At 38.5% G+C, this 17,954-nt stretch overlaps 1 protein-coding gene across 4 annotated transcripts in view; it reads right to left on the reverse strand.

Annotated features, from left to right (window-relative positions):
• Positions 1 to 17,153, reverse strand: part of LOC148863917 (putative serine/threonine protein kinase IREH1) — a 106,911-nt gene extending 89,758 nt beyond the window's left edge. For 2 of the 4 annotated variants that reach the window (XM_088977800.1, XM_088977801.1), the window contains exons 1-4: positions 15,969 to 17,153; positions 3,369 to 3,439; positions 3,058 to 3,240; positions 1,563 to 2,945 (exon numbers count right to left, since the gene is read on the reverse strand). In XM_088977800.1, the coding sequence (XP_088833926.1) occupies positions 1,563 to 2,945; positions 3,058 to 3,240; positions 3,369 to 3,439; positions 15,969 to 16,737 (2,406 nt within the window). In that variant the 5' untranslated portion in view covers positions 16,738 to 17,153. The remainder of the gene's footprint in view (positions 1 to 1,562; positions 2,946 to 3,057; positions 3,241 to 3,368; positions 3,440 to 15,968) is intronic. The other 2 variants (XM_088977803.1, XM_088977802.1) reach the window with 1 other exon arrangement.
• Positions 17,154 to 17,954: the final 801 nt, after the last annotated feature.

Here is a 17,954-nt window from a genome sequence, read left to right on the forward strand (position 1 = left end):
AGTATAATTAATATATAGCATATAATAAAATCTTTTAACACATACATTAATAAGATACAACAATATAAATGATATTATAAAAGGCGCCTGCCTTGTCATTTTTGTCACCTAAGCGGGCGCCTAGCCGCTAACTGTCAAGGCGTTTGGGCGAGGTGCCCAGCCAAGGTGCCTAGTCGCCTAGGCAACGCCTTGACAACTATGCCAGGAACTAGCATTTTATTCAAGAAATATGGTCATATGAAAGTGGAAGTTTATCCAGATGCAGATTGGGCCAGTGCAGTTGATGATAGGAAATCAACTAGTGGATATTGTACCTTTGTTAGTGGAAATTTAGTCACTTAAGAGGAGCAAAAAGCAAAGTTTAGTGGTCAGACCTAGTGTTGAGGCTGAGTATAGGGCTATTGCTCATGGAGTTGCTTAAATTCTTTGGGTAAAAATTTTGATTGGTGAATTGGGCTTCTCTGTTAATGGTCCAATGTCCCTTTACTTTGACAACAAGGTGGCCATTAATATTGTGGCCAACCCAACTCTTCATGACAAGACCAAGCATATTGAAGTTGGCAAGCATTTCATACGAGAAAAACTTGAAAAGGGAGAAGTTTGTATTCCTTACATCAATTCCAAGGAACAACTAGCAAACGTCCTTACAAAGGGTATTCACAATCTGCAACATAATGAGTTGTGTGACAACTGACAAGTTGGGATTGACTGACACATATGCTCCAACTTGAAGGGGGAGTGTTGTAATATGTTATGTTACTAGCGTAGGGGTATTTCTGTCACTTCCCCTCTCTATTCGTTATAAGTTGTCACCCTAAGTATAAATCCAACTTAGGTGCCGCCAGCTACAACTTTTGGAATAGAATACTTCTTCCCTTCTTCCTCCTCTTCTCTTCCTTCTTTCCTTCTCTCTTTTCTTCTCTCTTTCTTTCTTTATTTTATTTTTCCCCTTGCTGGACTACACAAACCTTTGACCAGTGGACCTTACAAGTTGAATCACAAGGGTGTAGTATCATTGACTAAAGTTTCATCAATTTGGTCAAGGCATGACTGAGATATGATCAGGTCTTTGGTTAGGTGAAAAGAGGGTTGCTTCTACCTTTTCACTTTGTACTATCATTGTAAGGGTACTTTATGGTATTAAATTGATAGATTTTAGTCTTAAAAGCCAATCCAGGACATCAACAGGTAGGTTAGGGAATCTAAAGAATTTGTGTGGTTTTAGGTCTTTCTTCAACTAATTTGTTCTTTGTTGTTTGTGAATTTTTTGGTTTCTTTACCAACACATTGATTTCCAACCTTCTCTTTAATTTTGTCTGATTGTCACTGTATTTCTAAATTACTTAGAAAATTGATATTTATTTATGGTCACATTTTTATGGTCACATTCTTGTATCGTGACTTCATGATATGCCAGAAACTGAGAAGCCACTTGACATCTAAAGACAAAGGTCATGTGTCAATGTAACGCTGCACTTGGTGCAATAAAATTTTGCTCCTTAAGCAAGTCTCTTGCAAAAGAAAAGGTAAGGTGACTAATTAAATGAAAATAGACAAGATACCTGTGGAAGATCTTCAAGTTCAGAGTATGCACCCTTTTCAGCTAATAGCAAGTCTATCTGGCTAATTATTGGCATCAATATTGGAGATTGAGGAGTCATGCTACCCACAGATGATGTTGCCAATCCTTGATCAGATTTTAGACCAAAACGAGTTTTACATGACATAAATGATAGACCCTTTAGGTTATCCATCACAAAAGAATCATCAGCTTCTGTGAAGCAATCAAGCATGTCCCCAGAGCCCCTACGGGGCCAATCACTGAGTTTTGGAGATGGAGTATCAGATTCTTCAGTGATACTTGAGTTTGAAACTTTTGCAACATCTGGGCTTCCAAGTGCATTGTGCAAATCCTTTTGTGAAAAGGACTCAAGAGTTTCAGCAATCCTGATAAGACGCTCATTAACACTTAAACCTTTCTGGTCACATCTATCTGCAATAGCACAGATTCTTGAATGGTCTTCCACATGAGATGTTGGAACCTCCTCCTCACAAATGCGACAAATTATAGAACTTTCATCAGCAATATTCTGTTGATCTCCCCAGTAGCCCCAAGAAACCTTTTTCTGGTGCTTGGAAAGAACAGAAGGATATGCAGTAAAATCCTTGCTAGAAGGAAGTTCAGAAGGCCTAATAGCAGCCAGATCTGTATCATAATTTTCTTTCCTGTTGCTTGACATGTTCAAGGAATCAATCTTGATGCCATACTGTCCATCCTTCATTGGGACAGAATCCTTCTGATATTTTGCTACAAGAGAAGGGAGTTTCTTTGAAGAAGCTATACATTCCCTGCTTGAAAGTGATTGAATATTCTTTTTAGTTTCTACATCAGGGGGTGAGAGCAAAGTTATGGGTTGTATTGCATGTTCTCTCTTCCAATCCAAGCCATGTTGCTCTTGACTATAAAATTTCCTATTAAATGCTGCCTTTGAGCCCCTTGCAGCACTAAAAGTCTTCCCATCCCTTCCTGTGCCTGATGAAACTCGTTTATCAGCAGAATGTATCATTCTACATTGATGAAGACCAAGAAGTTGTTCATCCTCTGCAAATCCACTTTCCTTATGAAACTGCAACAATCGTGTACACCTGGTAAGAATGAAAAGCATCCGAGTGTGCAACTGCTTCAGCATGCCCATGGGAAGTTCTTGGCGTTGATCATCTAAATCCTGAACTATGCCTTCACACCGAAGCCAAAACTCACCAGGTGACATTACAGCACAACACCGTGCCAAAACCAACAAATCTTCAATGATTTCCTGCCACTCGGGATGGGTTTCTACATTTTTTTCTAGAATTCCAACAAGATCTCCTGCAAAAATAGCCAGATCAGAGTCCACTTCTTCCTTTGCTTTGTCAAATTTTGCCCGTATTACAACCAAAACCTCCTGTATGGAACAATGAGAGTGTTAGAAACAAAAAGGAACAGCAAAAGCACCATGAATTAACAAGAGAAAAAGGTATTATACTTTCCCGTCAGCAACTAGGTTATAAAACTACCTCCAAGTTATTTAAGCCCCGGGGCTTCCAAAATGGAAAAGGCCGTACACCTTTAGAGTTCAATTCATGGGAGAAGCTTTTTATATCACCAGGAAACTTTTTCCTAGGAGCACTTGTAACCCGAAGTAGTGCTTGAAAACGTGGAGATTCAGACTCCTTTGGCATGTCACAATCATTTGAAGTCTACAAAAGAAAAAACAAACAACCAATCACCATGTTATTTCAGAAAAAATATCTAAATAAAATAAAGTAATCCAGTCAAAAATGTTTAGCAAACTCATAGAAATACCAAGAAAAGGAACCTTGACTACCTGTGCATCTGGAGTACACATGTCTGAACTTCTTAAAGCACCATTTTGTTCCCATGACGAATCATATCGCCCTGGAAGAGAGTATTTAGGAATTAAGTGGAGACCTTATCAAATTACTTAAGTATGTCAAGAAGTTCATGTGCATGGATATGATAAGGTACAGTTACAAAAAAAGACAGTTTTTAAGAAGGAAAAGAAAACAAAACCAGTAACAATCATCACATAAAAGGTCAAAAAAACTTATTTAACAATAATAAAAACCTAACTCAAGATGAAAGGAGAAAGAAGACAGAGAAAAGAGAAAAATGAAAAAAGGGTTAAAGAATTAAAGAAAGAAGAAAATAAGTCGAAGCAAAAACATGATGTTGCAGCTAGCAGCCCCTTTCCATATACCAAAAAATGCAGCCAATATCTCATACCAAAACCAAACCAAGACCAGAAAAGAAACCAAAACTACAAAACCCAACACACATCTAGACCCCCTCCTCGGGGGAAAAAAGGTTAGGAACAATTAGATGCACAGGTGTAAGGGGTTGTAGCAGTAGCTATTGAAACATCTTATTGTACACATATTGATACGCTCAAATGCCCCAACCTGATGGGCTCGGGGGTGGGGATTAATAGGGATCCCCAATCAGGGTTGGGATTGGGAGTGAGGTCCCTGCCCTGCCCCCCCCCCCCCCACACACACACACACATATATATATATATATATATATATATATATATATGATATTATTTATATATATCAAAAATATTTTAAATATTACTTATATTTTATTTTTTTATTTATTTTAAATAAATTTATTTTTCAAAAAATACTATTAACTAAAATTTTCAGGGATTCAGGTCCCCACGGGGAACCCATCCCCACCGGGGATCGGGGATGGAGGACAACATTTATCCCCGACGGGATTCAAGGTTGGGGTCAGGAACGGGGAATCTAATCCCCGCCTCATTGCCATTCCTATCGATAATTTTTGGCCACACGTGTTATTTTTTTTAGTTCTTTCCAAATTTCATTTTTATACAGATTTTTATATTATTTAATCAATAAAAAAGTTGGGTTCATGAACCTGTAAACAGGTGTATCGGATACTCAAAGATACGATACAGTACCATATCAATACTTTGAACCTTAATTGTACATATCATATGTTCATATTATAAGTAATAGCTGACAATAAAATAAAAATAAAAATAAAGAAGAAGTAAAGTAGATCCAAATGGCAATTTCTTTTCATTCAATAAATGGCAATATCAGGACAGGAATTTGCATATGATGAGAGATGACAAGAAATATAAAGAAGTTCATCATACTCGTAAATCTATGATGTACGAATAAATAGCCTTGATGCAAACAAAGAGTAGCAGTGGAGACTGGCTAATCTCAGAAACAAATGAAACAAAGGGTGTCTTGGGCTTAAGTATCCTTAAGGGTCTCAAAGGCTCAGAAATGCACCAGGTGCTTTCCCTCCTCAAGTGTCACAAAGAAGTTGCTATCCCTTCAGGCCTAGGAATAAAGATTGGTAATTGTAAGATAAAGTTACTCCCATTATGCTTTTTCCCTGATGCACTGATGACCATATCATAGAACTCTTCCCTCCCAATGTGAAATTCTTCAGTTTTTGAAATCAAGCCCTCAAGAAGAATGCTAGGGTGTTTCAATAGAAAAGAAACTCCCCAAGGCCCTAATGGATGATATTACAATTAAGGTGGCATATCAGATTAACACTAGAGATGAGTATAGAGGTTTCAGTAGCTGCCTCATCTCAAGAAGCAACGAACAGGTCTGGTCCCCACCAGTTCAAAGAGCAATGAAACTTAACTTTGATGGCTGTTTGTCAGAAAGCCCAGGACTCTCAGGCGTAAGAGGCTTGTCAAGAGTCATGAGGGAGAGATACTGCAGGTATATTCCACCCCAGCTAGTGTTGGTGATTTCACAAGAGAGGAAATGCTTACTCTTTTGAGGAACGTGGGATTGAAGGCCTCTTTAGAGTAAAGCACAATGGAGGGGTAAATGATTCACAAGCAGTGGTAAGGTGGAGATACGGTAATAGGCCATGGTGCTATTTAAATTGTATCAAGGAAGATGGTTTGGAGTCTAGAGGGAACATCTTATATTCTTATTCTGCTAGAAAAAGGATATTGGCCAATAAGCTATCCAATTTTCTGGCCAGGTATAATGTAAGTAGGGATGTTTTGTATTGAAGCTCAGCCCCTCCCAAAGTATACAGGGGCTGATTTGGTCAAACTAAAGGCTCTTTTTTTATCAGTTAAACTAAGGTGTCTTCTTTTTCCTTTTAAGCTGCTAAGTGAGAGTTGTATGTTGTATGTACTCCACTTCAGTTGTATGTTCTCTTAGAGCTTTGATTATATAGTGTCATTTGTTACATCTCTCTTCAAGATCTATTCCATGATTCCAGACGATATCATTGATCTCTTTTGACGTTTAGATATCATAGTCCTTGGGATCTTTTAACAGGGAAGTGGAAAGATGGGACAGATGTGAAATATCAAGAGGTTTTAGAAGAATTACACCCCCTACCCCATTGATTAAAAATCTGCTAAAACAACAGAAAACATGGCAAGAAGTTCATTGCTCTTCCACTTGATCCTGTTTTAGGAGCCAAAATGCAAAAATCAGAAGCAGAAAGTAGTGGCTTTGCTTTACATTTACAACATGAATTTTTCCCACCCAAATCCAAGCAAAGACTCGGGGGAAATAAGATAAATGACAGGGAAGTATTTGTTTGTGATGTGACCTTTCAGGTGTTTGCTTGTGATAACTTTTTCTGAGTATTTCAGAGAAAAGTAATTCAAGGATTTGTATAGCGACTCATGTGCATGTTTTGTAAATGGTGTTTTATATGATGAATATAATGCTACTTTACCTTTTGCTCAAAAAGTAATAGTAGTAGTGGTGATGGTAGTAGTAGTAGTAGTAGTAGTAGTAGTAGTAATTATAATTATAATTATAATAGCACATTGTTGCCAAGATTGTTAGACAGTTTTGTATGCCCTTAGCTTCAATCAAAATGATGTACTTTATGAGTTTATAAAAGTGCATATTTAATTCATGTTCCCTTGGTATGTTTCTGTGTAATACCCTTAAACTAGACACTTAAGACTCATGTTAGTTTAGAATGTTCACAGTCAGTGAGTCGATCTGGGGAGACCTATCCTGATAAGGCTAACACTGTGGTGCCACCAAGTCGGTTGGGGTGGCCTGTCTCAGCTACCAGGGTGAGACCCTAGGCACATACAGTGTAGGATTAATTGAATCTATGAACTGGCAGATTTCCAGTATTGCCCTGGACCTTGGAGATTGATGGGAAAAACTGGAAAGTTACACCCGACCCCTAGACTCGATTATGATACTACACTAGGTGTCGGATTGGGCTGTCTTTGATATACCAATCAGTGAGATCCTTAGCGGGGGTCAAAACCTAAGTATGTTGGGACAGTCTAAGAATTCATCTGAGTGGGTGATCGTAGTGACAGGATCAGCCCCTTTGTCGGACAAAGGTAATGATCGGGGATGCACTCTCACTGATGGAAACCAAGACTGCCAGCAGCCGATTTCAATCATTGAGATTTGTTTTGCAAAATATATTTTATATGAGATATAAAAGTATATATAGTATAGTTTCTAAAATGTTTGCAAGAAGGTTTTAATTCCCAGAATCCATATAAGCAGAGAGTGCAACACTGTTCCTTGTAGCCGAGGGAGAGGTCCTCTCTTGTTGGGCAGTGTATGATCATTATGGGCTGAGAGGTTAAGTGTAAGACCATTGAGGATAATACCTGATGGGCTAATCTTGCATCTGCCCACAGTCCCTGGGTGTTACAAGGTGGCTTGGCCCAGGGACCACTTAGGGTAAGTGTTGGGACCATAGAACCCATTTGATGGGTTTCAGGGGGTGCACTATCCATAACAGTATATTCGGCCAGGCCTTATAACAAAGGTTGGGCCGAACCCATGTGGCTGATGTGTAGATCAATGCTTGAGTCCCACGCCATACAAGGAAGCCCAACTGAGCAATAGTTGGGAAGGTTAAGTGAGCACATAAGCTTAATGGGCCTAAAGCCCATTTCGAACTGAGCTATTTAATTAGTTGATTATGGGGCGAATTCTGATATGGATTAGCAGACAGACCCTATCCACTCAGAGAGTCCAAATCTGAATGTGATTCAGATCTAGAAACCTCCTAATGAGATTATGAGAAAACCAACCTAATCTACAGATAAGATAAGGGTTTATCCTTATCACCTAAAGAGAGGGCTGATCCAAATATGATTTGAATAAGCAGCTCTGATCTTTTAGGTTAACAAAAGAATGAAGGGGCGGCAACCTTTAGAAGACAGATAATCAGATCCTCTTCAGAGCTGAAATCACAGAAGAAAGAATTAAGCAACCCTGCAGAATTCTTTCTTGCCGCCTCCTTGTTCTTGCCGCCCTGTTTTCTAGTTCGATCTCCAGTTGTGGGAGAAGTCAAGATTCGATCTTGACATCAGTTCTTTGAAAAAGAATTAATAAGAAGCTGTGCTCATGTGTCATCCTGTTGTTTCTTGCAAATGATAGAGTTCTTGGAGAGGAACACTGCTGATTCTGCTCCATCTTGCACTGCGCCATCTTCAGTGGGAGCAGTCTTTGGATCTTTCCTTGGGCGTGAATACCTTCGTTGGGGGATACTATTTCTCCATATCATGTATAATCCTCTCCTACTCCTTTTGGTTCAGATCTGATTCAGTTTATGGTTCAAGAATGATCCTTGAAAATATGATTTTATAAATAAGGAATGTGATTCCTAGTTGAAGGGAGAGAAATTTTTTTTTGAAATTCGCCCCTTTATTCCGCAAGATTTGGGCGTCCGTGCGATTCCCAGTTCAAGGATTTGTATAGTGACTCATGTGCATGTTTTGTAAATGATGTTTTATATGATGAATATAATGCTACTTTACCTTTTGCTCAAAAAGTAATAGTAGTAGTGGTGGTAGTATTAGTAGTAATTATAATTATAATAGCACATTGTTGCCAAGATAACCATCAAATGCTCAGTCGGTTAGTAACTCTTTCAAGGCTTATTCTAGTAACATAATCGTGAGAGAATGACATTGTGCAGATGAGATATCACTCCCCCCAGATTCTCAGATTTGTTGAAACAGTAACAGCACACTATTGTCAAGATCAAGGTTTAAAATATTGGTTTTGATGGAAATGTCAACCAATTACAAATAAGAAATAAGTCAGAAACATCAGAAATGCTATATAGATTAGATGTAAATCAGTCCTCAAAAATAGGTGTAAACTTCAAAATTAGAGAGAAAAATGAGGAAGAAAAGTAAGAGCAGCAGTACAGGAGAAGAAGATGGAGAAAAGAGGAGGAAGAAGAATAAAGGTTCGAATAATCCTTCCCTCCCTTCTCTAATCCTTTTTACTAAAATTTAATGTTAAAATAATTACAAGTATGCCCTTAAGTGGACGGCCAGCTAGGCAGTAACATAAAGAGATCAAACAAAAAGAAATAGTAGGCCCATTATCTAACAGGAAAATAGAAAAAATATTACAAGAGAATATACTAAGACCCATTCGGCCCAGTCTCTTTACACTCCCCCTCAAGCTGAGCATAAATGCCAATCATGCCCAACTTGCTTATATAGTGTGTCATTTTCCCTCTCAGAACTCCCTTGGTCAAGATATCAACCAATTGTTCTTCTGATGTGATGAATGGCAAACAAACTTCTCCTGAGGAAACTCTTTCCCTTATAAAATGCCTATCAACCTCAATGTACTTAGCTCTGTCATGTTGAACAGGATTATGTGCAATATTGATAGCTGCTTGGTTGTCATAGTAGAGCATTATCGGCTTCTCATAGTCGACCTCAATTCTTCTAAAAGGGATCGTAGCCACAGTAATTCTGACACACCATGTGCCATTGCCTTGTATTCTACTTCAGCTGAGGATCTAACAACTACAGACTGTTTCTTATTCCTCCATGAAACAATGTTCCTAGCGACCAGAGCACAATAACCCGAGGTGGATCTCAAATCATCAATACATCCTGCCCAATCAGCATTAGTGAAAGCTTCCAGCTTCATGTGTCCATGTTTGGCAAATAGAATACCTTTCCCTGGAGTACCTTTCAAATAACACAGAACCCTTTCTACAGCAACTAAATGAGTATCTCTGGGAGAATGCATAGATTGACTAATAACACTTGCTGCATAGGAAATCTCTAGCCGAGTCATGCAAAGATATAACAACTTCCTAAGCAATCTCCGAAACACTCCCTTATCAGATAAAAGTTCACCATCTGTAGCAAAAAGCTTATGATTAGGATCAATAGGAGTGAAGATTGGTTTAGCTCCAAGTTTACCAGTCTCAGCAAGGAGGTAAAGGACATATTTACGCTGAGAAATGAAGATACCATCCTTAGATCTAGCAACTTCAATGCCCAAAAAATACTAATGATCTCCCAAATCCTTGATCTCAAATTCAGATTTAAGAAATCTTTTGAGTTTATTGACCTCTTAGGTGTCATTACCTGTAACCACAATATCATCAACATAAACTATCAAAAAGGTCACCAGAGAGCCATTTCTCTTCAAGAATAGAGTATGATCAGATTGAGTTTGTGTGTAACCAAAGGAGACAATAGCAGCCTTGAACCTCTCAAACCAAACCCGAGGAGACTGTTTGAGACCATAAATAGATTTCTGCAGTTTACACACCTTGCCTTGCATTTCCTTCCCATGCACCCCTAGAGGCAAAGACATATAGACCTCTTCATGTAGGTCTCCATTCAAGAAGGCATTTTTAACATCAAACTGGTGTAGGGGTCAATCTAAAGTAGCAGCTAGAGATAACAAAACCCGGACTAAGGTCATCTTAGCTACAGGAGCAAATGTCTCAAGATAGTCAATACCATACATCTGAGTGCAACCAGCCTAGCCTTTACCTCTCAATAGATCCATTAGAGTGATATTTAATGATAAACACCCATTTACAACCCATTGGTTCCTTCCCTTCAGGCAAATCAACAATATCCCAGGTATGGTTCTTATGCAAAGCATCCCTCCATTCAGGTTTAGATAAGGCTTCCAGTATAGACCTGGGTATCACATGGGAAAAAACATAAGCAAAAAAAGAGTAGTAGGAAGGAGATAGAAGGCTATAAGACAGGTGTTTGGAGATGCAATGGGCTGTACACTTCCGCTTGCCCTTGCAAAGAGCAATAGGAAGGTCAAGGTCTGGGAAGATGTAGATGGGTCAAAGGAAGGCTGACCTGTTACCTCAGTAATGATGGGAGGAGCAAGGGGCTCTTCTGTAGGAGTAGAAACAACTTGCCCATGTTTGAATCTATGCCTTTGGTACCACCTTTGGAGAACAGGAGGAACAGGAATATTAGAGGTAGGTCCAGTGGGAGAAGTGGATACCTCATGAGAGGACTCAAGAGGAATGGAAAGAGGAACAGCTGGAGACATAGCAAAGGGTTCTACAGATTTCTCCCCCTCTAGAGAAATACTAAAGAAAAGAGTTGACTCAGCAAATGTGACATCCCGAGATACAAAGCGGGTGCACTAACTTGATCAAAACAACAATATCTCTTCTGTGTTGAGGCATATCCCAGAAAAACACATTTACGAGCCTTAGGTTCAAATTTGTGCTTTTGATGGTTGTAAACATGCACATAGCAAGTGCACCCAAAAACACGGAGAGGAAGAGAAAAAAGATTCTCATCTAGGAAGAGAAGGCTAAAGGGAGTTTTGAAGTTAAGAACCTGGGAGGACATACAATTGATCAAAAAGGTAACAGTAAAAACAACATCTCCCCAAAATTTTATAGGAACATGGGATGCAAACAGGAGGGATCTGGCAACATCAACCATATGTCGGTTCTTCCTTCCTGCCACTCCATTATGTTGTGGAGTGTAGGAACAAGAACTTCGATGAATAACCCCAAAAGTTTCAATATAGGCGAAGAGGGTTTTCTCAAAATACTCATTAGCATTATCAGAACGGAATATTTTGATCCGGGTGTTAAACTAGGTGAGGATGAGTTCATGAAATTTTTGCACAATAGTTGGTACTTCATCCTTGGATTTTTCATGACATAAATCCAAGTGTAACGAGAATAGTCATCAATAAAAATGATGAAGTACCTGTAACCCCCATAGTTGGCAAATGATACGGCCCCCACACGTCCGAGTAAACAATATGAAAAGGAGAAATAGATCTTTTATTACTTACTGAATAAGATTGTCTACAATGCTTTGTCAGTTCACACGACTCACAATGAAGACTCGATAAAGACACTCCCTTAAACATATTTGGAAACAAATTACTCAAAGCAAAAAAAGACAAATGACCAAACCGAAAGTGACATGACTTTGTCAATAGACTCTGACAAGACTGACTCTAAGGCAACTCCATGAAGTGGTCCAAGAGCTCTATCCGGTGTGTCCAGCAAGTATATTATGTTCGCCTTATGACCACTCCCAATCGTCCTCTGAGATTGCAGGTCCTGAAAAACACAATGAGTGGGAAAAAAGGTTATGCTACAATTCATGGATTTAGTTAAACTGCTAACGGATAAAAGATTTCTATTAAGTTTAGGGACATGATGGATAGAGGATAAATAAAGGGTGTCAGAGGTCTTTATATCCCCTTTATCAGAAATAGGAGCAAGAAACCCATCAGCAAGGGATATTTTTTCTTTACTAGAGAGAAGGTGGTATGAGTAGAAGAGATTAGGCAAGCTGGTCATATGGTCTGATGCACCGGAAACAATAATTCAAGGGATTTTATGATTACCTGAAACTGAAGCATGATTTGCAGAAGCACAAATGCCTGAGTGAGCAAATGCTGATGATGATGATGTGTTGCCGGAAGAGTGAAATGAAGAAACAGTAGCCTCCAACTGATTTAGCAGCCTCCCATACTTTTCAAAATCCGCCTTTATTGCTACCAACTGCTCAATGGTTGATTTTTCTTCACTCTCCTTATTTTCTCCTCCAGGTACTGTAGCAACATTAGTTGTCTTAGGCTTTCCTATCTGATTGCCCTTCTTAGAACTGTTGTTATTCTTAAACTTTCCAGGTAGAAACTCAGGATGAAGCTTCTAGCAAGTGTCCTTTGTATGCATCGGTTTCTTGCAATATCACATATCGGCTCCTTTTTCTCAGTAGGACCCTTTGGCTTTATTCCAGCATGTGCAAATTTTGTATGTGGACTCTGCAACTGAACCTGCCACCTACTCTCCTCACTACTTATCATAGCGTATGCCTGGGAAAGAGTAACCTCATCTTTGGCCAGGATATTTTGCCTAATGATGCCAAACTTAGGGTTGAGTCCAGTAAGAAATTCAAACACCCTATTTCTCTCCACCAACATCCTATACATTTCAACATCATTTTTACTCTCCCATACAACTGTCTCCATAACATCAATTTCTTGCTATAGGGATTTCAGTATAGAATAGTAGATTGCTACACTCTTCTCCCCCTATCTTAGGTTCTTCACGTCACTTTTCAACTTGTAAACTCTGGCTACATTCAACTTCTGTGAATAGGTCTCAGTAACACTGTCCCATATCTCCCTGGCCGAGGACATCCAGAGATAATGCTGACTTATATGAGGTTGCATAGAATTGACCAACCATCCAATGATTGTATAGTTCTCTTGCATCCATTTCTCAAATTCACTGTCTATCTCTTCGGGTTTCACTTTACTACCCATGAGATACCTGAGTTTTCCTCCACTACAAACATAAATTCTTATAGATTGTGCCCAAGCAAGATAATTTGTCCCATCTAGCTTGATTGTGGTCACACCAGTCAAAACGAAATCTACCGAGCCGAGGCCGGAAACCGGCACTTGCTTGAACTCACTTCCGTATGGCTCCATTAATCAAACGAAAATCAAAGAACCAGAAATTTGATCTATATAAACTTACTTGAAGTCAAACCAGAACCCAGATGCTTGAAAACTAGGGTTTTACTGCGTCCGACTGTTGGGGAGGAAGAGAGAAGATGCTGTCACTCCTACCAGAGCTTCCCAATCTCTTCCAAACCTGAACTACCCTCTTCTAGGAGTCAGAAAACACCTCCCAAGCACAGAGCGCCACACCCAAAATTTCACTTTTACCTGTACCTTCGAAAATCTCTAGTCGGCTAGGGTTTTGGGCAGCAACAGAACAGCATCACTTCTTGGCAATATCCAGCCAAATTTAAACTCTCCAAACCCTATACCAACTAGGCCAGAGATCCTCTGAGCTATAGAGAACCTATCTCTCCATACACTCTCTTAATCGAAGGGTGTATGGGAAAAGAGGAAGAAGAAAAGAAGGAAGAAAGAAACCTGCTCTGATACCAAGATGTAAATCAACCCTCGACAATAGGTGTAAACTTCAAAATTAGAGAGAAAAATGAGGAAGAAAAGTAAGAGCAGCAATACAAGAGAAGAAGATGGAGACAAGAGGAAGAAGAAGAAGAAAGGTTCGAATAATCCTTCCCTCCCTTCTCTAATCCTTTTTACTAAAAATTAATGTTAAAATAATTACAAGTATGCCCTTAAGTGGACGGCCAGCTAGGCAGTAACATAAAGAGATCAAACAAAAAGAAATAACTGGCCCATTAAGAGAGGCCTATTAGCTAACAGGAAAATAGAAAAAATATTACAAGAAAAGATACTAGGACCCATTCAGCCCAATCTCTTTACAAGATTTGTTGTAAATATAAATCATCACCAGCTAAGCCTTGTCTGAACTGTATGGGTTTGGCTACACAAATCCTGTTTCACCATTCTGTTCTGTTCACAAAATATTTGTTAATATTTTTTAATTATAGAATGAAATAATCTTGTAAATAATTACATCATTGTAAAGTGATAAAAAAGATGCCTTTAAAATTTCACACCATTTTAAAATGGTCTCTTCCTCCACTTAGAAATTAGAAAAAAAAAATTAAGAGTTTACAAATGATTATAAGGTACCTTTTGTTGATTATATTTTCTTTAATACAAAAGTTTTGATAACTATACAAAATATAATAGATATGAAAAGCAAAAATCATGTTGAAACAAATTAAGTGATAATATCTATGTACATATAAATTGAAAACCTTATATTGATAAAAGATTTATCCAAAATATCTTAAATTGATATTAATTAACAAAGCAAAACTTGTTGAGAACAACATGAAAGGTTCTAACACACTAGGGAATATGTTGACATATATTTCTCTAATATTCATGTCAATACCCAGTGAAATGGAAATATATTGTGTAAACATTTTAAACCATGACCAAAATAACCATCTAATATTCACTTGTATAGCACAGAAAACTCTTTCAAAAGCTTATCTAGTAACATCATTGTGAGGGATTAATGTTGGATACCCCCAGCAATTCTATGCATGAAGAAGCTTTGGTTCCCTCCTGTCTCCAGTGCTATTAAGTTCAACCTTGTTCTTAATCTCTTATCAATCTATAAATTTAAGTTAGACTGCTATTGTTTCAAGAATTTTGTCTTTGCACAGATAATACCACGAAAAGGAGTATTTGAACAATCATATTTCTTTTCTCAGGTCTGGTTGGGAAAGGAATTAGCTGATAGCCAAGCTTATTACTTCGCTTCAAAGACAGATTTCTAAAAGGTATTGGGTTTTTATCAAAAAAAAATGCATTGGGTTTCAAGGCGATATTCAATCATCACCAGCTGAATTTATAGCAATAGGAGATGACTACTCAAACAAAGTATGTGCTCTGATCTCAGGGTTGAACAGCTTGCCCCAATCGATACCAAGAACAAGAAACCATGACAGAATCCGAGTACCTTGTGCATTGGCAAGTGTTACTAGTCCTACAGCAAATTTTACCTGTCAGAAACTCTGCATCTTAACAAACTAGAATAATAACCAGAAAGTAAGTGTTTGAAAATGGAAATCGACAAGAAAGCTCAAGAAACTGTTCATATAAGATCAACTCATTGTGAGAAACACTGATTGAGCTATCCAGTGCCCAAATCTCTGTAAGGAACATCTCTCCAGAGGGAGTATCTCTTCCTTTTTCTGATGATCAATGAGAGAGATCATGTTCCCATCACAAGAACTACATGAACTGGAAGTAGGGAACAACAGAAAAAAGGGTAAATGATCACAATCAAACCTCATCCGAGAAAGTGGGGCAGGTCCCATTATATTTTGATGAATTTTGCCACTCAAATTCTTGCTAGACCAAAAGGTTCATTAGCAAATTAACCATACCAGATTTTTATGTTTATCATCGAAAGCAATATATCTCACTTTTTCTGATTGAGAAAATGGTTAACCCACCATCCAGTTGAATTTCCTTTCCTGAATGACAAAATCAAGTTATTGCGGGTGCCTCGACTCAAAGAATAAGATTTTATGAATAAAGAAAACAATGGCAATCACCTGACAGCAAACATTATGATCAGATACAATCTTCATTGCTTCTTGTGTTTTTGTTTCATAAGCAGGAAATGTACATCGCCAATACAGTAAAAAAAAACGACAAAATATTTACTCTGACAACAAACGACATTAGAGCAATAAATAGCTGCAACGGATCCATACCCATTTCACTCGATGATTCTCCATTCCGTAGACAGGACCTAACTGGTACACTAGGACTATGGTCTCTTGACTGTGCACCCTCAGTCGAAATGTTATCATAATTGCTGCCACTACCGACCCAACTATCAGGAGAAGCATTATTCTGAGGAACCATTTTACTAAAATTGTGGACCTCCTTTTTGCCTGTGTTACTCCCCCCAGATGCCGTTGAAGAAGTCGAAGGAGAACAGCCATCAGCAGCCAGCCTCGACAAGTTTCTACCACCAAGAGTGGACCCCTTGTTTCCACGAAACCCAAAGAAGCTATCCTGAGGTAATGGCCCTGATCTCGTCTTTATCCGATTCAACCCAAGCGATGTTGCCAGAATTGGTGAAACCGCCGAAGCCCCTTCTTTCACCTCAAGTATTTTCCGCGGTTTCGACGGAAAACCAGAAACCAACACTGTAGTCGAGTTCAATGGAGTTTGAACTTCTTTACCCTTGATCTCCTTCTTCTTCTTCTGCTGCTGCTGCTGCAATTGTTGCTGTTGCTCCTGATGCTGCTGCTGCTGCTGCTGCTGCTCCCTGCCATCTTTGACCTGAGTCTGACGACACGCAATACCCAAGCTTCCGCCACTACCACCGAACTGCTGCTCATCCTTTGTGGATTTGACCTTCTTCTTCTCAGATCTAATGGGTGAATTTGGAATTAGGGTTTTGGGGCTGTTCGACCTATCCGGGCTTGAAGTATCTGATTTCTTGGAGGAGAAAAATCTCACCTTGAACACCATTTTTATTTGGGTCTTGTTTTAGATATCTCTGCTAGGACTGCTGAACGAGGCATGGAAGACCACTGACTTGCACTCAGACAAATCAACCTAATCTCGGAGATCGTTAAGAAGAAGAATGAAGTAGGAGCGGGGAAGAAAAAGTAGGTGGAAGGGTGTCTGAAAATCCTAAAATTTCTCACTTATCAATCAGTAAACATCGTAGCAGACAGAGAACATAAAAGATAAATGGACCTTGAAATGCTGAAGAATGTAGTATGAGTGTACGACTGAGTACAGTCTACAGCGACAGTAGCACCAGTGCAATGCTTGAAAACAACGACTTGATACAACTCCTGATTTTCTCAATTTTATCATGTCTGTAGTGCGAAGCATACAACATGCAAAAGTTGCATTAACTGTTATTTTTTAACACATGTGTTCATAAGATGCGTAAACCTGCTAACCAGAAACGTCCACGTTGTTGGGGCAAGTAAAGGGTAACGTTAACGAAATTTTGGCCGTTAATATAAAAAGACAAAAAAAACAGAGTTCGCTTGTCATTTCGAACTCACTCCTTCCGTTTTTTTCATTCTCCTCCGCTGATCCTAGCACAGCAGCATTAACCGGCGTCCCATTTCGTACCGGCATTCATTGATGCGGAAACCACCGGCAGTGAAAGAAATATTATCCGGCGTCCGGCGTCCGTTCTCAGTAGGGTTGCAAGTCAAGCCTGGTTATGCCAGATTGAGGCCAATCCTAGCCCAAACCTAACTCTAACCCTAATTAAATACCTTCAGCCCTAATCCAATACAACATTTCCATTCCTTAAAAATCTTGTAGAATTTCTTAATCTAAAATCTTAACTCAATTTTCACTGCACATATTAATCTTATGTTTTATTAGTATTTATTTATTGATATTTTTATTGATTCTCTAAGTATAAAATAAAAAAAAAATGTTCAAAATGACTATAATTTATTGTGAGTTATGATTTATAATAGATTTTTTTATAGGTAGCAACCTATGGGTGGGTGGCAAGCAATAGAAAGAAAATAAAGAATAAAATATTCAAAAAAACATAAAATATATTGTTAAGGTTTTAGTATCTCCAATTAGAATTAAGTGAATTGATTATCTTAAAATAAATAAATGATAGTATGTGATTGGGGTTATACAATTATCATGCATCTAAATAAATCATGTATAATACATTATATATAACATATATTTATATATGA

Source organism: Nelumbo lutea, chromosome 3 (assembly GCF_056320005.1).
Source record: "Nelumbo lutea isolate HS-2025 chromosome 3, American lotus-T2T, whole genome shotgun sequence".
NCBI lineage: Eukaryota > Viridiplantae > Streptophyta > Magnoliopsida > Proteales > Nelumbonaceae > Nelumbo > Nelumbo lutea.